The sequence below is a fragment of the Homalodisca vitripennis genome, chromosome 6, assembly GCF_021130785.1.
Source record: "Homalodisca vitripennis isolate AUS2020 chromosome 6, UT_GWSS_2.1, whole genome shotgun sequence".
In the NCBI taxonomy this organism is placed as follows: Eukaryota; Metazoa; Arthropoda; class Insecta; order Hemiptera; family Cicadellidae; genus Homalodisca; species Homalodisca vitripennis.
In genome coordinates this window covers 26,470,737-26,494,528 of record NC_060212.1, presented here as the reverse complement: position 1 = coordinate 26,494,528, position 23,792 = coordinate 26,470,737, and the positions used below count along the sequence as shown (strand labels likewise).

Here is a 23,792-nt window from a genome sequence, read left to right as displayed (position 1 = left end):
TATTGTAATATATGTATCTTTTTCTCACCAAATATATGGATTGTCATACATAACAAAATTATACCCGTTTATATGATAGTTTAAAATGTGTGTATATAATACTAAATATTTTTATTTTATAAAGTTCTATAATGTTATTTAAATAAGGGGTCCTAAAAACAATCGTGTTGCCTTTTACAGTCTTGATTTTGCATTATATAGGATCTAAATTCAATGAGACTTAAACCCTATAGAAGCCTACGCACAATAATGGGTATATAGATAGTCATGAAAATGGTTGTGTGCAATAATAATGCTCTGCAGGGCATGAAAAGGCTTTAGAGAAGTATTAGATAACAGAAGCCCTGGACCAGCATAAGGCGACAGAGGCTTTCGACAAGTATAAGTCATCAGAGGCCTTAGACAAGTATAAGGCAACAGAGGCTTTAGACAAGATTAAGTTATCACAGGCTTTAGCCAAGCATAAGGCAACAGAAACTTTAGATAAACATAACCCATCAGATGTTGTAGATAATATTAACGTAACAGAAACTTTAGACAAGCCTAAGACAACAAAGGGTTAGACAAACATAAAGCAATAGAGGCTTTGGACAAGCGTAAGCCGTCAGAGGCTTTAGATAAGCATAAGACAACAGAGGCTTTAGACAAGCAAAGGTCCACAAAGGCTTTATATAAGCATATGGCAGCAAAGACTATAGTCATAAGGAATCAAGAAAATTTAGGCAAGCATAAGGCGGCAGAGGCCTTAAACAAGCATAAGGCAGCAGAGGCTTTATAAAAGCACAAGACAGAGGAGAGGCTTTAAGAGATAAGAGTACAAGAAAATATTGAAAAGAAATCTTTTTGCCAAAATGGAATGGACTAGATCTGTAGCAAAAAGATCAATGGTTTTGATCTTGCTGCAATTTTCGCCTTTTTCCTCAAATTTAGTTTTTGACACCAAAGAACTATTCACCAAAACCGCATTCAACATTTGATTAAACATTTTCTACAGCATTAAAACTAAATATTTCAATAATGCATGGTTCTTAAAGTACTTAAATTATAATAATTTACCACTTTAATACAAAATATTCATTAAAAAACTACGTGTAGGTTGAAACTTTCTTCTTCTATTTTTGGCTGAAGAAAATAGTTTCCGAAGAGCACATACATGGTAGTAAATTTGCTAAAACCATTAATTTAATAGTTTGCTGAACAAGTTTCTTACATTGACATTACAGAGATGAGCATTCCATCTCTCCTTCAGACAGTTAAAAGTGAAGTAATGAACTCGTCACCTCGACTCACCCGCAGTTGTTATCACAATCAACATCGCAATCAACACAAATGTCTCAAAATGGGGCTTAGGAACATGTCGCAACACAACGTTCTAATCAGCTGTAGCACGAATCCTCTAATCTCTTGATCACAGAATCAAGGTGACGATTGTACAGTGATTGTACAGTGCTACGTGCTTGGAGACACACGAGGAATATAATCGTCTCCAATCAGTCAGGTTTACTTCAAGAATTTACTGTGTTGCAAATTCAATAAAATCGCACTATTTTTTCAAAACATATTTAGGAAATAGTTTAAACAATTAAAAATTCTATAACCAAAAATTCCATAAAAATGTCTAATCATTAAAATATTTATATTTAACAAATACTTTTCATATTTTGGTTCACTCTGCGTAGCAATAAAAACGTAGACCTAAATTAGTGGAACTCTACAGTGGTCTAAAAACGTGAGTTATTTACATTTAACAGCAACTTTTCATTATTACAATTTATAGATCATATTAAAAATTTGGAATCCAAAAGATAAAGCGAAAAAGAAAAAGGGTGAGACATTTAAGAAAAGTTTAGTGATTTTTAGTTTTTAAATTTAATATGTACCTTTTTTATTTTACTATGAAGAGCGGTAGCTTTTTTATATAATATGCATCATAATATCTGTACTATTATTGCAGTGAAAAGCTGTGAACTCACGCGAAAGGGATTTCCGCTTTTAGAAAAAGGACTGAAGTTAAATGTTACTAGAAACACAACAAACAAATATAACAAATATGTGGCAAATCTTTACATCACAGATGTTTCAACTCCCAGATGTATTTTTAACTCTAAACGTTCTCGAAAAAGAATCGTCTCTAATAAGACACACGAGAGTGGATCAACACGTGGATAAATGTGGTTGACGTCAATCTTTACAATTTCTTACTTCAGAGCTTTAAATAAATAATTTATTTCAAACGTTTTTATTCTTAAATTTGCAGACAAGTAAACTCTTTAAGGTGGATTAAACATTTTCTCTTGGATCATTAAACGTTTACGACAAAGTGATATGGTGATAACCATACAGACGATAAAGATGGTTTCTTATTTTTAATACACTATTACATTATTTGTTCATATCCACACTAAAACGGTTCGGTATTTTTATTTCTGTTATTTAATCTTTCAACTCTTTAAAGTAAATTTTAGTGATAATCTTTTCACATCAAAGAATTTTTGAGACACATTACTATGCAATAAGTAGGCTAATTTCAAATCCTGTAATGAACGGTACAGTGCCCCACATTAACAGTAAGAAGTAACGTTAATATTCAAGATTCCAACAGATTCATGAGTCCCCCTTAATCAGCGTAATCCGGTGTAATTCCATTGCCTTAACACAATTTAAGGAGGAGACGAAGGAATTAACTCCAACTCCTAGCGATCGCTATCACAATCAACATGACAATCCACTCAAAGCTGTCTCAGACGAACAATACCAACACAAGGCTCTAATCAGCTGTGTAGGTAATCCAGCTGTTGCACTAATTCTGCACCTCTCACAATCAAGATGGCGATTGCGGAATTCGAGTCACGTGATGCACGGAGGAATAATGTACCCGTTAATACTTTGTAAGGCTTTGTGTCACAAAAAGTGTGGCAAAGTTTTGCATGTATTACAATTTAGGTCATATCCTAAAATATATTAAAAATTCAATTCAAATGAATATAACTTTTTAAACAAACAAACAATTGTGTACTTTTAAGACGTCTTGTTATTATATTTATTTTTAATTCCCTTCTTACTGATTATTTACGTTTTATTACTAAAATAATTTACAGCACAGTCTGTTAAATTATCGATTATGGTGACTACAGGATTACTTTACCTCTTATGTGGGACATATGGTGTCTTTGGTAGCCTTTGCGAAAAATTGTGTATACAATAATACGACATTTATCCGTTTTAATGACTGGGCAACCTTCTTAGTAACCCCACGGCAACTTTTTGCAACGTATGTAAGCTGTAAAGCATTCTAATGGATGCCTGAGCAACCTTTTCTAATGAAGAGAGAAGTAGGGTCTGTCCAAAGAAAATTCTTGTTGCCTATCCCCATCATCAAAACCTTCATTACTCACAGGTGATTGGTATCCTACTATCTTGAAATATATTTAACTTATTTAATTAATTCTGCTTTTCATGCACAGTTGTGCTACCCGATGCCAAATACCTTGGTTGTACTTCGCGATGCCGAATACTTTGGTTGTGCTATCCGCTGCTGAATACAGTACTTTGGTTGCGCTACCAAATGCTGAATACTTTGTTGTACTTCCCGATGCTGAATACTTTGGTTTTGCTATCCGCTGCTGAATACAGTACTTTGGTTGCACTACCAAATGCTGAATACTTTGTTGTACTTCCCGATGCTGAATACTTTGGTTTTGCTATCCGCTGCTGAATACAGTACTTTAGTTGCACTACCAAATGCTGAATACTTTGTTGTACTCCCGATGCTGAATACTTTGTTGTACTTCCCGATGCTGAATACTTTGGTTTTGCTATCCGCTGCTGAATATAGTACTTTGGTTGCACTACCAAATGCTGAATACTTTGTTGTACTTCCTGATGCTGAATACTTGTTTGTGCATTCCGATGCTGAATACTTTGGTTGTGCTACCCGATAGCGAATACTTAACGTTCCAGAACTAAAATCTCGTATTCCTCAACCGCCACTAACAACCACCTATGTCGGTGATGTAGGAGCTATCAGTCCTAAGCTACCGCTGAAGGATTTCCTGACAACGCTTTTGCGAAGCTTACGAACCAGTGGAATAAGATAGAATGCGAGGTAATTGTTTCATTAAATACACATACCGTTTATGAATGCCCAGGAATAACTAAATACCCATTCAAAGAATACCCATGATATATCTGAGTGTTGTGTTGTGGAGTCTACAATTATTCGTGCATCTTAGATCCCACAACCACATTTCGCAAAATGGAATAGTTTGTAAAGTTGAGGCTTTTTTCCAATTTCATAACTGACATTATATAAGGTAGCATACTAAAAGACGTTTACCTAAGGAATTGGAGTAGTAAGATGATTAAGATGTTGGAGATCCAGAGATTTTGGGAATGGGGAAGGAGAAAAGGGTTTTCTTAAGGTGCCTAGAGACATCTTTCTATCTTTTTGAGTTGCACGGTACATCCTTACACCCACCATGAAATACTTACAAATATTGCAGTAATAATCATATTTGATGAGAAGAGGTTTTCAAGTAAGAACAAAATATGTGTTAAGGGAAGATGATTTACTAGCAATTTCACTACAGCTACTTCGATTTTTTAAATTGCTGATAAAAATTACACTGTATAGTTTTATTGATTTTTAATTGCTTATTGAAAATTAATTATGCGTTTATTAATGTACTGAAGACGTCTGTGATGGAATATGTATATTGTCTATACTGGGTACCATCTTTTCAAAGACTACAGATTTAATATTAATTACTCATTTTATAAACTCAAGACAAAATAAATGAGTGACATTTATTACTTGAAAACGGTAAGGGTTTTCAGTTTTGATTACCAATAACGAACTATTTCCACATACTTCTTAATATTTGTTTCTCTGTATGGATTATTGAATTTAAAACTCGGAAGAGCAGCCTACCCCTGACGACGAGACGCACGGGGGCGGAGGTGAGGGCGTCTTGCGTGGTGAAGTCGCTCGCCGTCACCTGGCACTCCCACTCTCCGTCGTCGAACTCCAGCGTCGCGGCGCGTATCCACAAGCTACAGTCGCCCGTCTCCTGGGTGCCCGCCCACTCGTACTTCTTCATGTACAGGCCCACGGGCTGCAACAGGCAATCAGAGATATAAGCACCTGGAGTAGGATCAGTAGTTGTTGGTGTACTTAAGAGAGTTTGTTGGTTTACAAAAGAGACTGATCACAATAAGAGTGTTGGATTGTACAAGCTAATATATAGTGAATCTCGAAATGCAATAACATAAATTAAGGTTACAGAATAAAAAGTTAAAATAGTACAGAGCAATTTCGAAAATTACTATCAATGGACTTGAACATTTATTAAATTAAATGAATAATTTCTTTGTTATAGAGGCAAAGTTAGGATTATAAAATCTTCTCTACCACTTAACCTCATAAAAAATTAAACTAATATGTATAATTTAAATCCATGGATTTATATTTAGTTATAAATATGTATGTATATATATATATATATATATATATATATATATATATATATGTGTATATATATATATATATACATATTTATAACTAAATATAAATCCATGGATTTAAATTATACATTACAAGAACCTTAGGTTTAAAAACAAGCATCAATCATTAATTTAACTTTTTACATCTTTACCTGTAAAAAAGGTAAATAAAAATCTGTACCTAAAATGATCTGTTCAATTGGATAAATTTTGAATACTTAACATTAACTATAAGGATTTATTTGGCCATGAATGACATATCTTCTTAAAGTACATACTTAAAATAGCTATTTTAATATCAATAAAAAAACTATAATAACTACTTCAACTAGATTATACCATCTTCGACGTGTACTGTATTCATGATTGTATTAAACTTTACGATAAGCTAGCTAGCAATAGAATATTGATTGTTTTTATAATCACATCATATCAAACCTTTTATTTACGTTTTTGAAATTTTGGCTCAGCTCTCTGCTACAGCAATTGACTTTATTTTTAATGACGCATTAACAAGCATAAAGTTGTGTAAATTGCAATTGTCTTTTATATGTAAGTACATATTATATAAAACCATTGGAGGTTCATGTCTACAATAGAAGAAATAAGACCTCCAAAAGAAAATAGTACAGATAGAGTTTGCTTTTGCTGTAAGAAACAATTCGATTAAATATGGAGTTCTATTGGGATCGACATTCGGTTCTATTTTTTTATATTTACTCTAATTTTATACTATTTCAAGGTGATGATTATCTAAAATTACTCATACCAGAGAGGTAATCTAAGAAAAAAGTAAATATGTATAAATTAAAGATTTACGTTTCAATTATAACTTACTGCATGATATTACTAATTATAAATTACTATTAGTTTTATACCTACGTTGATCTTACTTGGTGACTACTTAGGTACTTAATGAGTGTGTAACAATTATTGATTTAAAAGTTAAAATTATAAAATGAAACATAACATAAAATTATAAAGCAAAACATTTTAATGTTGAATCATGTGTAAGACTAATTAATAGAAAGCTTAAAGCTTGATTTCAGAATCGTTCTTACTTGTTAGATACAACTGTTTGTAATATACTCAAACTCTCTTTTACACAAAAGGGTTGCTTGTTATAGTTGACAATTATTGTTTAATTAAACTTTATGATAGCTTTGTTATAATAACTTGAAATAAGCGCCACGGGCTGACAAAACTACGCCAGTTCCATTCTGTCATCGGTGGAGTACATTTCCTTTCTACTAGACTGGCACTTGTCAACCCCTGTTGGAAACTCTCGTCACCAAGAGTTTGAAAGATCAAAATAGTATTAAACTTTTTAATTATAAAGAATTAATGCCAAGAAAATTTTTATTTAATACAATTGTAAATTACGATAAATAATTTGACGTTCATCGCAGGTTAGGTAAATAAAAATAAAAATTGAATTTATACACTTCAAATACGAACACAACAGCGTTAATACCTATACTATTAAAAGAATTTGTTGGTTGTGGTGCGGCGATTATAGGAATATTAAACTATTATTTCTTGTGCATATTTGGCACGAATAAAAAGCTCTTACAGCATTAAAAAGTCGTGCCTGTAGAGTGTTTGAAATACATCCTAAAACAGGAGTCTTTCCCACGGACTCCCAAATGTAAAATATAAAATGTTATTGGAATATTTTTGATTAGTTTGAAACAACATTGTTTCTCAAGCAGTTATTTTCAATCCACTAACCAAGTTAGTATCAGCTAATCAGTTGTAACATCCACTAATCAAATTAGTACCAGTTGATTGGTTGTTACAACCACTAACCAAATTATTATCAGCTGATTAGTTGTAACATCCACTTACCAAATCATTATCAGCTGATTAGTTGTAACATCTACTAATCAAATTAGTACCAGCCGATTGGTTGTAACTCCCACTAACCAAATTAGTATCAGAAGATTAGTTGTATCGTCCATTAATGAAAATAGTATCAGCTGATTAGTTCTAACATCCACTAACCAAATTAGTATTAGAATATTAGTTGTATCGCCCATTAATCAAATTAGTATCTGCTGATTATTTGAAACATCCAGTAACCAAATTACTATCAGATGATTGGTTGTAACATCCACTAAAAACCTAATATTTTATCATTTATATATTGAATAACTTTGAAAAGGTATGAAAAACTTTTTGAGTTTCCCTTTCAGCCAAAAAATTAGTAACTACTAATATATATTTACTATATGTATGTATATGTTTACTACTGTTCGAAATATAGACATGCCAAATCGGATGATTCTTTTTGATACACCCTGTATGATGGTATACAATCGTAATTATCAATCTATAAAATTGCAAATACTTTTCTAAATTCACTGTTATAAAACCTAGGATAGAGATAGAATTGTACATGGTTTGAAAATATTTACTTACTTTAAGTAATTTTGTATATTTAGTAATAATACTTAATAATGAAATATGTTCATAAGTTCACGCCGATGAGCACCTTGTGGATAAAATGGCTCACCATATTTGTGCACGCAGTGTAGTGATTAATAAAATTAAAACTAAATAGTATGTGACCAATATTACATGTACTACTACACCTATTCAAATTTAAGTACCGGTAACATAAAATATTTTTAGTTACAACTGCTGGTGTGCTCCCATTTCATACCGAATAATTGGTAGATCTTTTCATATCAAGGTGTAACTATAGCTGATTTCAAATTAGGTGTAATAATTCCTTACTGAACTTTATTTTGCAAATATATTTCACAAAATTCACAAAGTATTCCAAAACAAAAATTACTATGCATGTAAAATAGTTCAGAGACGTGTTTTTACGACGATTTACTTCTTTAGCTAAAGTTGTCGGAGCCGGAGATCTCTAACTCGGCGCCTAAATACATTCTCCGGGCAAATAAAGCCATTTGAATTCCTCTCCGGTGCAAGCCGGTTTACTGCAGCGCGGTGTTTACTGCCCGGCCAGGCTTCCAGACGCACGCTCTCCCAATTAAGACGGTATCACACATTGTTTCCGATGTACGTCCCCCGTCGCGAGCGAGTTACGATATAGCTCTCGGCTCTTATCGTACCAGCGTCCGCGACAGTTTTACCGACGATAGTACGATATCCCTGTACCTCGTAACTCGCCGGGGGTTTCTACCCGAGTTATATCCCTGAGCTATCTTGACTCCTGGTTTATAAAGATAAGCAAATTATCTTACTCCATGCTGCGCGATAACAACTATCTCTAACCAAGCAGATAGTTGTCAGGGTATAATTGAAGTGACCGTTGGGTTTTAATAGCATCCAACCTCCAATGTTACAATCCAACACATTGATAAATAAACTAAATAGGCTGCCAATATTATTGAACTTTAAAATTTTGTAGTTGTTTTAAATTTTGTTCTTTGCCAAAAACATGTGCTTTTATTTAAAGACAGATAATCGACGTAAGCGTGTTTTACTACTAAAATCCCATTTAAATATTTTTTTACATAATATTTGTTGTCTTAAAATAAATTGGACTAGCTCAAAACACTTTACAAACCAATACATACAACATATTTATAGTATATAGTGTACTTATAACACATTATGCCGTGTGTTTATATACGAATGCAAAAAGTGTTAATTATGGAAAGTTGCTAGTAACGTTATAGAACGTTAATAAAGGAAAAATGTTGCAGTGCACATTCAACCGAGTATATAACGTACTTTCCAATCGCCACCACAGTCAAAACATTTAAAATTGGCGTTATAGCCTTACACTTATAAATAATAAATAGGTAAAAATTAGAGTCTTAATTTAGTAAAATTAAACGTAAACAAATGTCTCAATAAGGTTCATAAAAATGTTTGGGTGTTCCACAAGGTACATTGAAGGACCCCAACTTTTTTCGATATAATACTAATACTTGGAGCATGCCAGAAGGATCTACACACACGTTTTGAGAATTTAATATCAAAAATATACTTGTTATATACATACTAAAATAAAATTATGCAATAAAAGTAAGACCAAACTATATTTAATAGTACCAATTTCGTAAACGGAAACTGCGGTTTCATTTTGGTGAATGTAGGAAGTATAATGTTCCAAACATCTCGTCATCCTTTCATCTTGGGCCTTAAGATAAACATCAGAAGCCTCCTTTAGTAAACAACACTCAATCGGCAACCATCTGAGAACCTGTAAATTCTGAATGAGTCGTAAAAACTATATAGCTCTCAGGATACTGAGGTGCTCCCCCCCCCCTCAACGACAACACACACTTATTTCTCAGTATCTCCTTATCTCCGTTTTATCTTAAAACCCACCTTTACAAAATTAAATATATAATTTCTCATTTTATTTTTTAATTTAATTGTCTATTCTCTTACTATCACTTACGTTTCATAGTATTAATATATACTAACCCAAACTCAAAACATTTTTCGATAACAATGCCAAATTTACTTTACTGAAACGTTGTTTTAAATTTACTAAAGTTTTAATAACCCTTTATCAATTCAGTGTTTGCTAAATCATTAGAAGGCCTGGAGAATTTAATGTCGGTCTATCTGAGTGCTCTAGAATAAAGTAACCTGTAGACTTGTGGTTACCTATATCCTATAACATTTTGCAGACTTTTCTATTTGGGAAAAATTGGGTTCGATGATTGAGCATGTCCCTCGAGCTGAGCGTTAGCAAACACTTTTACATTTGTCTTATGGATAACCGCTATGGAAATGGCAGAATCAGATAAAGAAATTTGTAAACAAATTAAGCAGGTTTAAATTTCAATGTGTGAAATGGATTAGTTACTAAAAATTTCGTTACGATTTGTCGGTTCCTTCAGCATTCCGTTATAATGTTATGTTATTGTACAAGGACAAGAGATCAATGATGGTGCTTGTTCATCTATGAAATTTAGATGGGGGTTGGAAAAGTTTATATCTCAGGTTGATATCTCAAGAATGAATTGCGCTACAAAACTAAAGTCTTACCATCCATATTTTCACCGAGATATTGGTTACTCACATATTCCCAACCTGTGGTCTGGTCTGTGTCATGGTACCTATAAAATAAATTGTCCCACTGATGAAGAGTCTGGAAACTAGTTGAGAAAGTCCTGTAAGTAGTTCCTGACCATGATATTTAATTTCTCGGTACCGTTTTGGTACCTGCCCGTCAGATGTCCACTCTTCCGTGTCAGATGGCACAAATCCGCCTTCAGAAGGTCAGACACTAGAGGCATCATCCTTCATTGATTGGCCGCTCAGTCCTTGAATTGCTTTTCCAAGATTTTTTGCGAGTAATCCAAATACACTGTCTATAATTTTATTTTAATATAAGGGTCAGACACAATGTAAACTTTATGTCACAATCCAACGGCGAATGACTGGTTTACTTAAGGCCTTCTATAGGTCAAAAAGCTTCCTTATATACTTATGTTTCCGAAAGCGTTTGAATGTCCTGCATCTTTCTTAAAGTTTTTTTACTCCCAACTAGCTAAAATCTCTGTTAAATACAACATTATAATATCAGTATGTTCTAACACCTTAAAAATAGCCTAGGTGAATTTGAATTTAAAGGCAGAGAACACAATACTTAAAATAATAGTGGAAACACTTAGGGGAACGTACTAAAAACTATTCAATTTGTATATTTCACTAGCTGTTACCCGCGGCTTCGAACGCAATTTTCAAAACAGAAGTCCTTATATTGCTTATAACACATAAAAGCACTTATGATGTAATATTATGGAGTTCTATGGAAATTTTAAAACGTAAGTAGGCATGCTGATGGTAGATATTATTTACGTTCATGGTAAATAGTATCAGAGTTTAACTTAATTCGTACATCATGTTTTGTACGTGTAGGAGCATTTCCGGTTCTAATTATACATATACGTCCCAGCTGAATCTGCATTGTTACCCTGATCAAGAAAATACAACACACAGGTCTCGGAAACCAACTTCGGTTGAAAAGCGTCTATTTCTACCCTTTATCATAAATTTCAGGTCTAAGATATTTCCAGTACTATAGTAGAATTAAGTAGTTCCATTCAAACCATTATAATTGAATTTTTACAAAATACTTCTGAGTATGAGTTGAGTTTCTAGTAATATACTTTGTTAATTTGAGAAAGAATACCCACAAAAACTTATTTGCACTGGAGTGACGCGTGATTCATCACAAAGCAAAACCAAAAGCCCTTCCGTGACATAATTAGTAACTACCGCAGCAAACACTGGCTGACCGCTAGCCGTAATTACACAGGCGCACGATATGCAGCGCGCTAGACCCAGACCGCTAAGTGTTGAAGAAGAAGGCGTCACGGGGAGTAAGAGCAACTGGGTCGACAACACGAGGCGGTCCACTGAACCGGCCGCTCCGCTCACCCAAGAGATTGTAATTTCAAAATCCAATTTACAGAAAATAAAGTGCGTGACTGAGGTAGACGACAGTAATTAGCGCCGAGTGCCTTCCCGGAATAGCGGGAGCGGGCGAGGAGAGTGGCGTGCTCCACGAGGCCGAATCGACAGAAATGGAATTTACCCAAGTAGAGATCCTTGTGTCTCGAGGGGCTTTAATCAAATTACCAGCAAAAGGTTAGCTATTTTTATTCACTTTCCTTAGAGTTCAAAAAAGTTATATTTACAATGGAATTGATCGCTCTATTGTTACCCACAGGTATCATTATAGCTATATTCAATTCCAACCGAATTCGTCTTAGCCTAATACAAAACATTTTAACCAAACCTTACACATTTATCACCACAGACAACAAAAACAATGCGAATGTAGAGTTTGGCTCAATATCAACTTCTGCCTAGTGCACCGCCTGATATGTAAACTGTCACAGGCTTGAATTGCCTTGAATTTGTGAAAAACGAATTTGCAGCATCTTTTCGATATCAGAGACACTTAGACTACAGTAGAGCTCTGCCTGGTTACTCAGCAACCAACTAGTGTAATATTTTATCCCTCGGATAAAAGGCAAAACTCTTAATTAACTGCAGTATATCAAAATATTTCCTGAGTTCAAAAATGAACTGGCACCTTTTCGACATCAGAGACACCTCGTCTACAGTAGAGCTTCGTTTGGTTACTCAGCAACCAACTAGTGTAATCTAGATGAAGAGGAGTTCTCATTGTCTCATTAGGTGTTTTTTGTTTTGTTTTAGGAATCTAGTTTTGTTCTATAACTTATCAGTCTCAGTCAATTTAGTCTCTCACAAGTCTTGTCTTGCTAGGGCTGATATAGAATTGATCTTTGTAATATCTAGAAATTAATCGGTATTTTCCTGTACCATCTTTATCTTTTCTCCCTCGGATAAGAGGGGCAAATCTTATTTATCTAAATTATATCCAAATATTTTCTGTTAGTCTAGAAGCATAACTGGCTTTTGACCGCACCTGGATTAACTGGAGATGAGATGGAATAGCTTGTGGTTTTTTCATGATTATCTTGTCCAGCTGCAAGAGTATCGAGCCATATTATATTAAAACTAAAAGAGGCTGTCAACCTCGCTAAACTAACTCTGAAGAAAGTACTTCATGCTGCAATGGGAAGTTTTATATTACACCTTTTGGAAGGAACAGAAATATTGGTTCCGTCTACGATATCCATGTACAACAGTTTTGAAGACTCCAATGATCTAATTTGCAACTTGTGTAACGTTAATGCTCCTTTGTGTCATTGAGTCCTTGGTTCAAATTTAAATAAAACCGTTGGAAGACTTTGTACTTTTATCCTTAGAGCACAGATTTTAGTTTAACTCTGTGACTTTTGCTGCTTGTACCTTCGCAGAATATCCCCTGCTTTCACAATATTATCTGTACATTTTCAACTTAAACTTCAACCACATCCGTAATTCATTTGTGATACTTAATCTTCATAAGTTGTTGACCTATTCAGTATATTCAGTATCAAGTTAACAATACAACAAAGCACTTTATTAAATCAGTAATGTCTAATAGATGGTAATCGATGATGCTCTGTCAAAACATTTACACCATTAAGTAAAACTACTACGTAAATAACCTACCGATAAGTATGTTTACTTATTGCGTCACTTTTAAAACCTTATACTGTTTTTTTTCTAGACCACTAAGAACTTTATATATATATATATATATATATATATATATATATATAATATATATATATATATAATATATATATACATTTCCCCCCAGTTTTGGCAATTTAAAAACAACATTTTTAAACATCTTATTTCCCTAAGGAACTTATTTTTTAATTAATGGGATTCATTCTGTCACGCACAGGTGCTATGCACCTACGTGAGGGAATATTTCCACAAATATTTAGAGTAGGTTGCATATAAATATTTAAATTTTTTTGGAAGTTATGGTTTTTTAATTACTAAAGTAATTTTATATTATAAATGTAAAATTGTGCTCCTACGATTTATAAATTTCTGTACCATAATGGAAATAAAGATGTTTTTTATTGTATTTTGATTTCTAACTGGTTAGTATAATTCAAACCAATGTTTCCAAAGAAAAATGTTTCTGATACAAAATGATGAAATATTTTTCCAAGTGTTTACGTTTAGTTATTGAATCATTTTTAGATAATTTCGTTAAAGAATGCAAGGGAAATTATAAAAGCTGCCTTAATTGAAAATAAAGTTGTCGAGATGCTGTAATTTAAATAATTTGTACAAAATTTAATCAGTTATTACCGTAGGGTAAACGTAGGCGAGCAGACGTGTACTCCTGCCTCATTCCGACCCAGGAGCCCGCGGGGGGTCTGGGCGCTCGCGTGTTCCAGACTCTATTATTAGAGGGCTGCCTAAAATCTTACCAAATAATAGTTCATCACGGAAAACACTGGTCGTCTGCAACATCTATCTGCATATGACACTCCTTCCAGACGCTGGGTGGTGTCTCTATCAGAGAACAAGTTTTTGAAAATATCTTTTTGTCGTCGGTTTTTTAAAGCAATCGGCTGAACAGAAAAGTCCTTGTGTACATTTTTGCATAAGAAATTGTTGGATATTCGCCATGAGCCAAATGATACAAAGTTTCGGAACCTATTGTCTATTCTCTTCCTCAGGTTAATATGTAACCTAACCTAACATATTATAGACAAATTAAGTTAAACATAACATATCATAGCACTGCATTTTGCACATATATGTATATCACGTTGGATATTTTCTGAGGAAGAGATTGATTGCAGAACTCGAAATAAAGTGCACCTGTTTTTGTAATTTATTTAAAGATGGCATATATCCGGCCAATTCCTCTTGCATTCACATAGTATATCGTGGAAGGTCAGCTTATCCACTGATTAAGTATGACTATATTCCATACGAAAACTGAGACCAGCTCAATTTCACCTTCCGCTCATTCCAACGTCTGAAATTTCACGCTGTCATAGACTTTACTCCTGAAATATGGAGTCTGCAATCATCTGAAGAGATAAAAAAAATTCGGCAATAAAGAAGCTTAAAATGAACTCTTTGCATCGTTACGACATCAGAGACACCTAGACTACATAAAACGTAATCTAAATAAAGAGCTAGTTCTCTGTTTCATCAACTGCACAATTGAGTGCACGACGATGATATAAATAAGATCACAAACCAAGACGGAGCAATCAAGTTTACTACACATAACATACCTATGGTGGGAAGGGATGATTTAATGTGAATGGTCCAGCTCCGTTTCACCTTCACATTTTTCGTCGTCGACTTTTTTTGGATTTTTCGTGGGCTCCAGATTCCAGGAGTCAAGTCTTTGACAACGTCAACTTTGCGGAAGGTAAAATGGAGCTAAATTCAACATTCGCTTTAAAACAACATTTCCCACGGTTTGCTTAGTCCATGGTTGCAGTATTACAATTGTGAGAAATATGAAACGTTGATTTCTTCCTAACAGATTAAATATCCACCATTCAAGTTTTAGCTGTAAGGAATGATGCTGACTTAGACAACAATTTTATTTATATGAAGGACGATTCATTTGAGTCGTTATTGTTCGTAAAATAATCACTTACGAGCACGCTTCTGTGGGTACTAACTTGTTCACTACAAACTAGTTAAAGTTCATGTTCTACTTGCAAATGCATAGAGGCAAGAAACAAAACCATTCAAGAAAGCCACAACTCCGAGTTTGCCAGTTAGGTGTTCTGATTGAATTGTTCGCTGGGTAAACTGAGTTAGGGGTTAGGCTTTGTGCGACATCGTAGACCGCAAGGGAACTCGGCTCTCACGATGGAAGTTGCCCTAACAAAGCTAGTTCTACTTGAACTTGTCGGATCTGATTTACTTCACCGGGAAAGTAAGGGGAAGTTAGTTCTGCTCGACGAGATTGCGGAATTATTATGAAGTGACCCTAGGACCAACTTGACGTGGTTACACAAGTCCGCCACAATGCCTGTTTCTTAGCCACTTGGACTCTTGTCCAAGTTTTACTTCAGCTTAGCGTTTCAAATACGAATGTAGCCTATTCCTTATTGTTATTATTCAAATGGAATCGTCTCAAGCCACATTATGAAACTACAATTAAGAGTATTTAATCATTGTTAAAAATGTCCTTATTAAAAAGTAATAGTATAATTAAAATTTTTAATTCTTAGCCGCTAAGAATTAGTACACATTGCAATATTTGAGTTTAACAAGCATAACCTTGATGTATTAGTGCAATAAGGTGGAACAGTTTTGTTACCTTATTTTTTTTACGGTATTATTTACTGTATGTAAAGTCACTTATTTTTTGACAAATTATAACTTGTGCCTTATAATTTTAGACACATGAAGAAGAGTATAGATGATTATTACCAAAACGTACGGTCGTATTTATGCAACTATAAAGAAGACAAATGTCCGAGATCGTTTTCTTTTTAAATCGATTTTAAATCTTCGGTCTTCAAAACTAAATCGAAACAAAGGATATGTTTTAGGTATTTACCACTTAAGAAAATAAAATATCTAGATATAACTTGTAAATAAAGAATATTCTCATCTCCAGTCGATTTTCTGTGGGTCTTATTAAAGAAACGCTTTTATACCACATTGAATACGAATATGTCCCCGTGAAATGTAAAAAAATATCTTGAAGAGCTGTGACTCAAATTTGTTTATGTTTAAATTGACCCAGTCGAGTAGTGGTTATGCCACTTGAAAGTTATTAATATTAAGTTCTTACAAAGACATATTATATGTGTTTAACACTGGTGGAATGTAGGCTACTAAAGTAACACGTATACTCTGTATAATTCTCTAAGTCCAATTCTGGATATCCAATGGAAATACTGACAAAAGTCCCCGTCAGGATCGTAAACCTCAAAATCGTGTCCGCCAATATCAGCGAGATGCTTGAAGCACGACATCTGCTGTTGCGTGGCCAGCCGCCTGAAGCAGATCCGACAATCTAGAAGCCAGCCAGGGCCAAAACGACGGCGCACCAATCCGACAGGCTTCACTGGCCCACGATTATTTGGAAGAACGAACAAACCCAATCAATGACCAGCTGAGTGTATCGGATCTGTACTTGCGATTGCTCGAACTCCGTGCTGCTCTTTATTTCTGCCTGGCATAGTCGGAGTTACGTATCATCGCTGCCCACATAGTACATATCACAAGTTTTAATCCCTTCTTTACATTTTAATTGGTAGTAACACAGTTGCCTACCGTCCCTTGAGAAATTAATTGACTGAGCATTAGAGAAACTTATAATTTTGGTGCTGGTAACCCTTCTGTTTGTCTGTCCTCAGAAAGAAATAACTGTAGATTTCAAATGTTGCATTAATTTTCATTTCTGCCTACGCTAGATAAATTCAATAACATTCCGTACATGAGATTTTGCTAAGGATTTCGCAAAGGCCATCACTGAGGAGGTTGTCTCGAGAACGAATAGAACTCTGGATTTGAATCTTTATTCTTTGTTTGAAGTTTGCTTTTGACGATGGAAGGATTTTGAAGGAAACAGGATTTTTCCGGACATTTGCCATCGTACAGTGATACAAAAAAATCAGTAACACTACGTTTCGAGATCTGCAATCTTCTTCACGTAAATAACTAACCTAACACATAATTACAGCTAGGTTAAAAAAAAACAAATCATACCAGAGCGTTGTGACACGCGTAAGTCAGGAATCACAACCACCATGTTGCGAGTCACTTCACTAACTCTAAAACATGCACTTAATAGAAAACTAAACGCAACACTAATTATGAATCTTTATATTTAAACGGTAATACTTAGTTAGATTGAGGTGCATATTAAACCTATATTAGCCTATATAGAATAGGCTAACGTGCTTCGTGAGCTATTGTTCCTATTTTTCACCTATAAATATTTGGAAAGTGAGATGCAACTTTACTTTATACAATGTGAATGAGTTTGTTGAGTGGAAAGACTACTTATATCGTAATCCCTAATCCAGTTTCTTTCTCTGTACGTTATTCATGATAAATAAGTAAATAAAACTAAGCCCCTAAGCAATTATTGACACAATGTTGACTACATGGAATAAAATTATTATTTCATAGTCCACGGTAGCTTGAACTAATTTCGGCACTTTCTTCTAGTTATTTAAGGAGATTCAATAGTATCTCCATTGTAGCAACATCACCACCAGAGCTACGGGAGCTGCACACGGTCAAAGTAGTCTATCCACAAACTTACGTTTGAGATAGGGTGATTTACATAAAAATTCGCTTCCATTATTTCTTTCCTCCTTTTCCTACTGGAGGTATTTAGTGAAACATATGAAAATATTTCCAAGAATATTTTTTCAATAATGAAGATACTGACTAACCTTGTTGTCTTTTTGCCAAGAACATGTCCCTCTCTTGTTGAAGATCTTGCAGTCAAGTTTGATGTCCTCCCCAGGGTTCACCTCTGAGTACTGCGGCTGCTTGTCGAACTTTTGTAACGTATAAACATCTGAAACAGACATAAACCCTTTATTAGTTGATACAGTCATTTTTCTTTACGCATGAAACGTCTGTAATATATAGCGATACTGTGGTGAGTAGAATAACCCAACAGAACATAGCTTTAAGAAGGTTTAAAGGGGGGTGATTGGCCTCTGTTTTATATACAAAATATAACGAATTCTTAAATAATATAAAAAGTATCTATCTCTTTAACAAGAAACAATGAAACCCAATCTGCATCGTTGGTTTAATCCAAAATATTTATAAATAACAATAACGAACATTGTATTGCTATTTAACAACAATAATTTGCGCTATCAACGTAAATTAAATACAATTGTTTTAACAAAACTTGTTTACTACCAATATATTAATTATTAAAATTAAGTAAAACATAGTTTAAATAAGTATAACCTCCGGTAAATCCAACTAATTGGAGATAAACTTTTAAATATTCACATAATGTTATGTTCCATAAATTATCCACTAAATTAAGTTACATAATTTATGCTCAATAGTCTTATAAGCTGTCAACAAAGTGCAAGTATGTTAAGGAGATAATATTGTATCGCCTTAGGGTAGTTTTCAAGACAAACTTTCATACGGAGCATCGTTTTTATACTGTACAGTTCCTTATTCTGGAATTCACAAAAATCTAGAAAAGGTCTAGCATTAGAAAAGATTAAACTCATATCGGTGTAAGAGATGAGATTGGCTATACGTTTATAAGGTCATAACCATTTCTTCCAATGGCGCAATGTAGGGGGTATTGCAGTTATCGCAGTTACACAATCAAGCACAGTCGACCTTGGCTGCTGCTTGGATGGATGACATCTGAACGATCCTGTTCTTGCATGCAGACCGCCTGCTCGGTCATTGGTGGTGGTTCGAAAGTCACGTACAAGCCGTTAGTCCCCTTGTTAATTGTCAGAGAGAGCTTCTTAGTCATAAATTCCCCTTACAGAAAACCCGTTTTACCAACCTAAGAAAAATTAGAAAAATAATTTTAGTACGAAACTTTTTTTCAATATAGGATTACCTTCTTTATCAGAATTGCGTTATCAATGTCTTGACTGCAACCAATTGCATCGAATAAGAATCGAAATTCTCGTGAAATGAAAATAGCTCCGAATTGCATTGCTGAAATCAATAGCTTTCTTGAAGTTCAGACTCAACCACTTTTATCGGAGCAAGTTCGCAGGAACTCGTCGAGCCAAGTTTCCTGCGGTTTCCCGCCGCGGCGCTGCGCGAAGCTCAACCCCTAACCCAGTTTGCTTCAATACATTATTCTATCAGAATACCTAACGCGTAAACTCGGGTTGTGGTATTCAGCAACCTCTGCTCTTGTTATCTTTCAGTTCGTGGAAACTCTAACCTGGTTCTTAGAACAGCTGCACCACAATTTCTTGAGTGTTACAATTATCATCATTCTGACGTAATAATAATTATGTTTGCTATAACGTTCTATATAATTATTACATAATATACTTCAAATTCATCAACATTCTTTACGGGGATATTGATTAAAGGGCAAAGAAAGAGAATAACTAAAACCTTACCAAATTCATCAAAGAATACATAATTTCATTTATCTCCAGGACGTGAACACTAATCAACTTAAGAGAATATACAATATTTTTATTCGTCTTACTTCTGTTATTTTATAAGTGAATATTTTAGCGTCACAATCGAGTGAAATTCATTACGTGCCAAGTGAAGCTTATGCTTCCCACTTCAACACTAGCCTGGCACGATATATTGTTTAAGTGGCTAGTTAAGTATTGTCGTGTAACCCTTTGGGTGCCAAGTGAAACTTCTGCTGTCCACATTAACACCAGCCTGGCACGATGTATTGATTAAGTGGCTAGTTAGATATTGTCGTGTAACCCTTTGGGTGCCAAGTGAAACATCTGCTGGCCATATTAACACCAGCCTGGGACGATATATTGTTTAAGTGGCTAGTTAGGTATTGTCGTGTAACCCTTTGGGTGCCACGTGAAACTTCTGCTGGCCACATTAACACCAGCCTGGCACGATGTATTGATTAAGTGGCTAGTTAGATATTGTCGTGTAACCCTTTGGGTGCCAAGTGAAACTTCTGCTGGCCATATTAACACCAGCCTGGCACGATATATTGTTTAAGTGGCTAGTTAGGTATTGTCGTGTAATCCTTTGGGTGCCAAGTGAAACTTCTGCTGGCCACATTAACACCAGCCTGGCACGATGTATTGATTAAGTTGCTAGTTAGATATTGTCATGTAACCCTTTGGGTGCCAAGTGAAACTTGTGCTGGCCATATTAACACCAGTCTGGCACGATATATTGTTTAAGTGGCTAGTTAGGTATTGTGTTACACTGGCCATGTTAACACCAATGTGGGACGAAAATATAGTCTAAGTAGCTAGTCAGATTGTATCGTATTTTCTGTGGCACCGTTTACCAATTGAACGTAGCACTTTCAAAGTTAAACCACGGTTAATTAAATTACAACTCATCGATAAGGATAGCCGCACAATATTACGTTGATGAGTACGTTCATAGGTTGCCTGAAGACGTTCTCCACACCTATTTATACGCTGGAATAATCTGATATACGATACTGAAATAAAAAGGATGAGTAATTGTGTACAGTGCAGCCACAATAAAACGGTTTGTAAAATATCAATTAAGTTAACAACATAATTCAAAGAGGCGGAGCGCGGCGGCGCGTAGCCAGAATAAATTAACAAAACAATGGCCAATTATCTGAAAACTAATCCGGGTGGTTATTGATAGAGTGTTTGTATCGGGGCCGGATTACGCTCTGTATCGTTGATTACGATCTCCCCCGAGAACGATACGATGCGAGCGCGCCGGATGATTAAATCTGCAGAGTATTCCCTCGCAGCACTGTGTTGTTAATTGCGAAAAAAGCTTAGCCATCGGGCGCAAAACAGGCGGGACTGAGCCGAGTGGGGTTAGTGTCGTCTCCTCCGCACAGACTGTGTTTGGCAGTTTAACAGACTAAAGCGATTACTCTGTAGCGACTGCCGACTCCCGCTTCCACCCGAGAGCGCGATCTGTCGGTCGCCACTCGCCCGCGATTGTTGGCGACTGTCCCAACGGCCGTAATGGAAGGGACGTGTAGGCTCCGGCTTTGTTGGCGGGTTCAACTGAGTAAAAACAAAACCTTTGTAAAAACTGTATAAAAATACAACTCTGTGTTTGGCTTCGGGGTTCGCATAGTATTTTCTCCGGCCAACTCTGCGAATAATTTCGGCAATATCGGTAGTAAAACTTTCCAACAGACAAACATCTAATTGTTACAGTATTGACAGATGAATGAACCGTAATTAACTCCAAAATGGTGGTTAACAACAAAATATATAACTAAAAATTGTCAACGAAAAATATTTAAAAAACTAGATTATTGATCAAAGCTTCCCGCCTTTGTTTAGCGTATCAGATTATCTTCCCAAAGACCCCGGTTCAAATTCCGCTTTGGATAACGTATTTTGAAATACAAAATATAATTAGGTGAGTATAATCTGATAGTCGAGAACCTAAGAGATATTTAGCACTATAGAAACAAGCATACAATCTGAAATTTCTTGAAATCAATGGAGGAATATTTCTTAAGGAAGAAATCGATCGTCGCTGCACAAGTTTTAGTGGATGATGAAATAGGAAGGAATGCATCAAAAAGGTTAAAATATAAAACGATAATTATTTTAGATACTTTTTGCTTGATACACTTAAAACCAACCGTCGGATATAAAAATAAATGTTGAATCAGCGACGGCTAACGCCATACGGATTTTTATTCGGTGAGTTTCAGTAACTTTATCTAGTTATCTGACGCTGATATTATTTATGCATCTGGCAGTCGATTTTAAGTGCACCTAGCTAGAATAAATATAATTAGATTTCAAAAAAGATCGTTTTATATTTTTAACCCTTTTGATACTCTCCCATTTTGACCCCAAGTAAAATTTGCGTGTCTGAAGAACGATTTTCAGAGAAGCCAAGTTGTGTTCTTATACAATGCGAATTACCTCTTGGCTTCTAAATTATAAAGCAATAAGATACAAATTTCCAAGGCTCGAAGTTCATACCACGAAAAAACAAAGCAATTTTTTTTCTCTTAGGACAAGAAGCTTATAAATTGCACTTAGTCCTCTAAGAACCTTTGCGCTGCTTCGGTGATAGGATATTCAGGATGGGTAAGGTTAGGGAGTACGGGCCGCCTCCTATCGAGATCCATGAGGAAGAATTAGGGCACTACATCTCAAAGTCATCCCAGCTCTGAACCAGCCTCTCAGTCAAAGTAGGCAGGGGGTGCCACACCCTTGTTGAGGTTAACAAGAACCTCTGAGGTAAAGGAACAAACCCCACCAACTCCAACAGTCATCTTCCACAGTAGACTAGACCTATCGAATTGCCCATGAACCCCAGAATCTCAACATTTGCGGTTAGTGATGTGCCGCTACTGGACATCCATAAGGTTGCCCAGATTGAAGTGGCACATCGGTTTTTGCTGTGCCCAGTGGTGGGTTCAATTGGAAGGTATAAACCAGCCAGAAGTGATCCCTGCTGGGTTAAACAAAGCAATTACTGCTAATAGGTGAGATTACTCAAATGTATAAGCTTCAGTTCCATGGGCAATTGGAAGAATAGCTCGTAGGAATAACCAATCAGACAGTTGCTATACTTGAAATATAATATTAAATGTGGATCTGTTAGAGGGAAAAACCTTGACCATAGCTTAGGGAAGATAACGTTACACCAGAGATTTTACAATATATGTTATTATTCATTGAGAAAAAGAGTGGAATTTTAATAAGAATAAAATAAATGCGATTTAATAACGGAGGGGCGGTTGTAGGAGCACTTCGTGACAGAATAAGTCTAGCAGAATAATTTAAAAGAATTTTCCACTGTGTGTATCGGCCGTGAAGCAGGAAAGAGCATCAAAGGATTGGTCGACCGAGCTCATATCCTGGGGCTCGCTCAGCATCCGCTGCTCTTTCCATCACAAACGTTGTGCCGTACTCGCACCGTGGGCAGTTTGTCATTTCACAACAAATCGTTGTGACCAAGTCGTGTGGAATTACTGAATTGTACAGTGGTGAGACATTCAGTCGTTGAACATAAAATAGAATAAGGTGACATGACCTTAATTTACTTGACGGGTGAATCGATCACAGAACAAAGACGGCAGTGATTGCGGCTCCGGGGAGAAATAGATAAATATGCATGGGCGCCGGAAGTCTCCCATTAATTAAATGCCAATTATAAGTAATTGCTCCTATGCACTAATTAACTCGGCTCTAGTATCGATAGAAGTGAAGTGGGCAATGAACATAAATCTGGGGCTGTAATTACATTCAAGCTGCCATAAAAACATATTACAA

The 23,792-nt window shown here is 35.3% G+C and overlaps 1 protein-coding gene across 1 annotated transcript in view; it reads right to left on the bottom strand.

Annotated features, from left to right (window-relative positions):
• The window catches only part of LOC124364162 (irregular chiasm C-roughest protein), a 281,545-nt gene that overhangs the window by 23,546 nt on the left and 234,207 nt on the right, over positions 1 to 23,792 (bottom strand). The window contains 2 exon segments of the mRNA XM_046819416.1: positions 4,931 to 5,114; positions 18,279 to 18,406. Coding sequence (XP_046675372.1) covers positions 4,931 to 5,114; positions 18,279 to 18,406 — 312 coding nt within the window.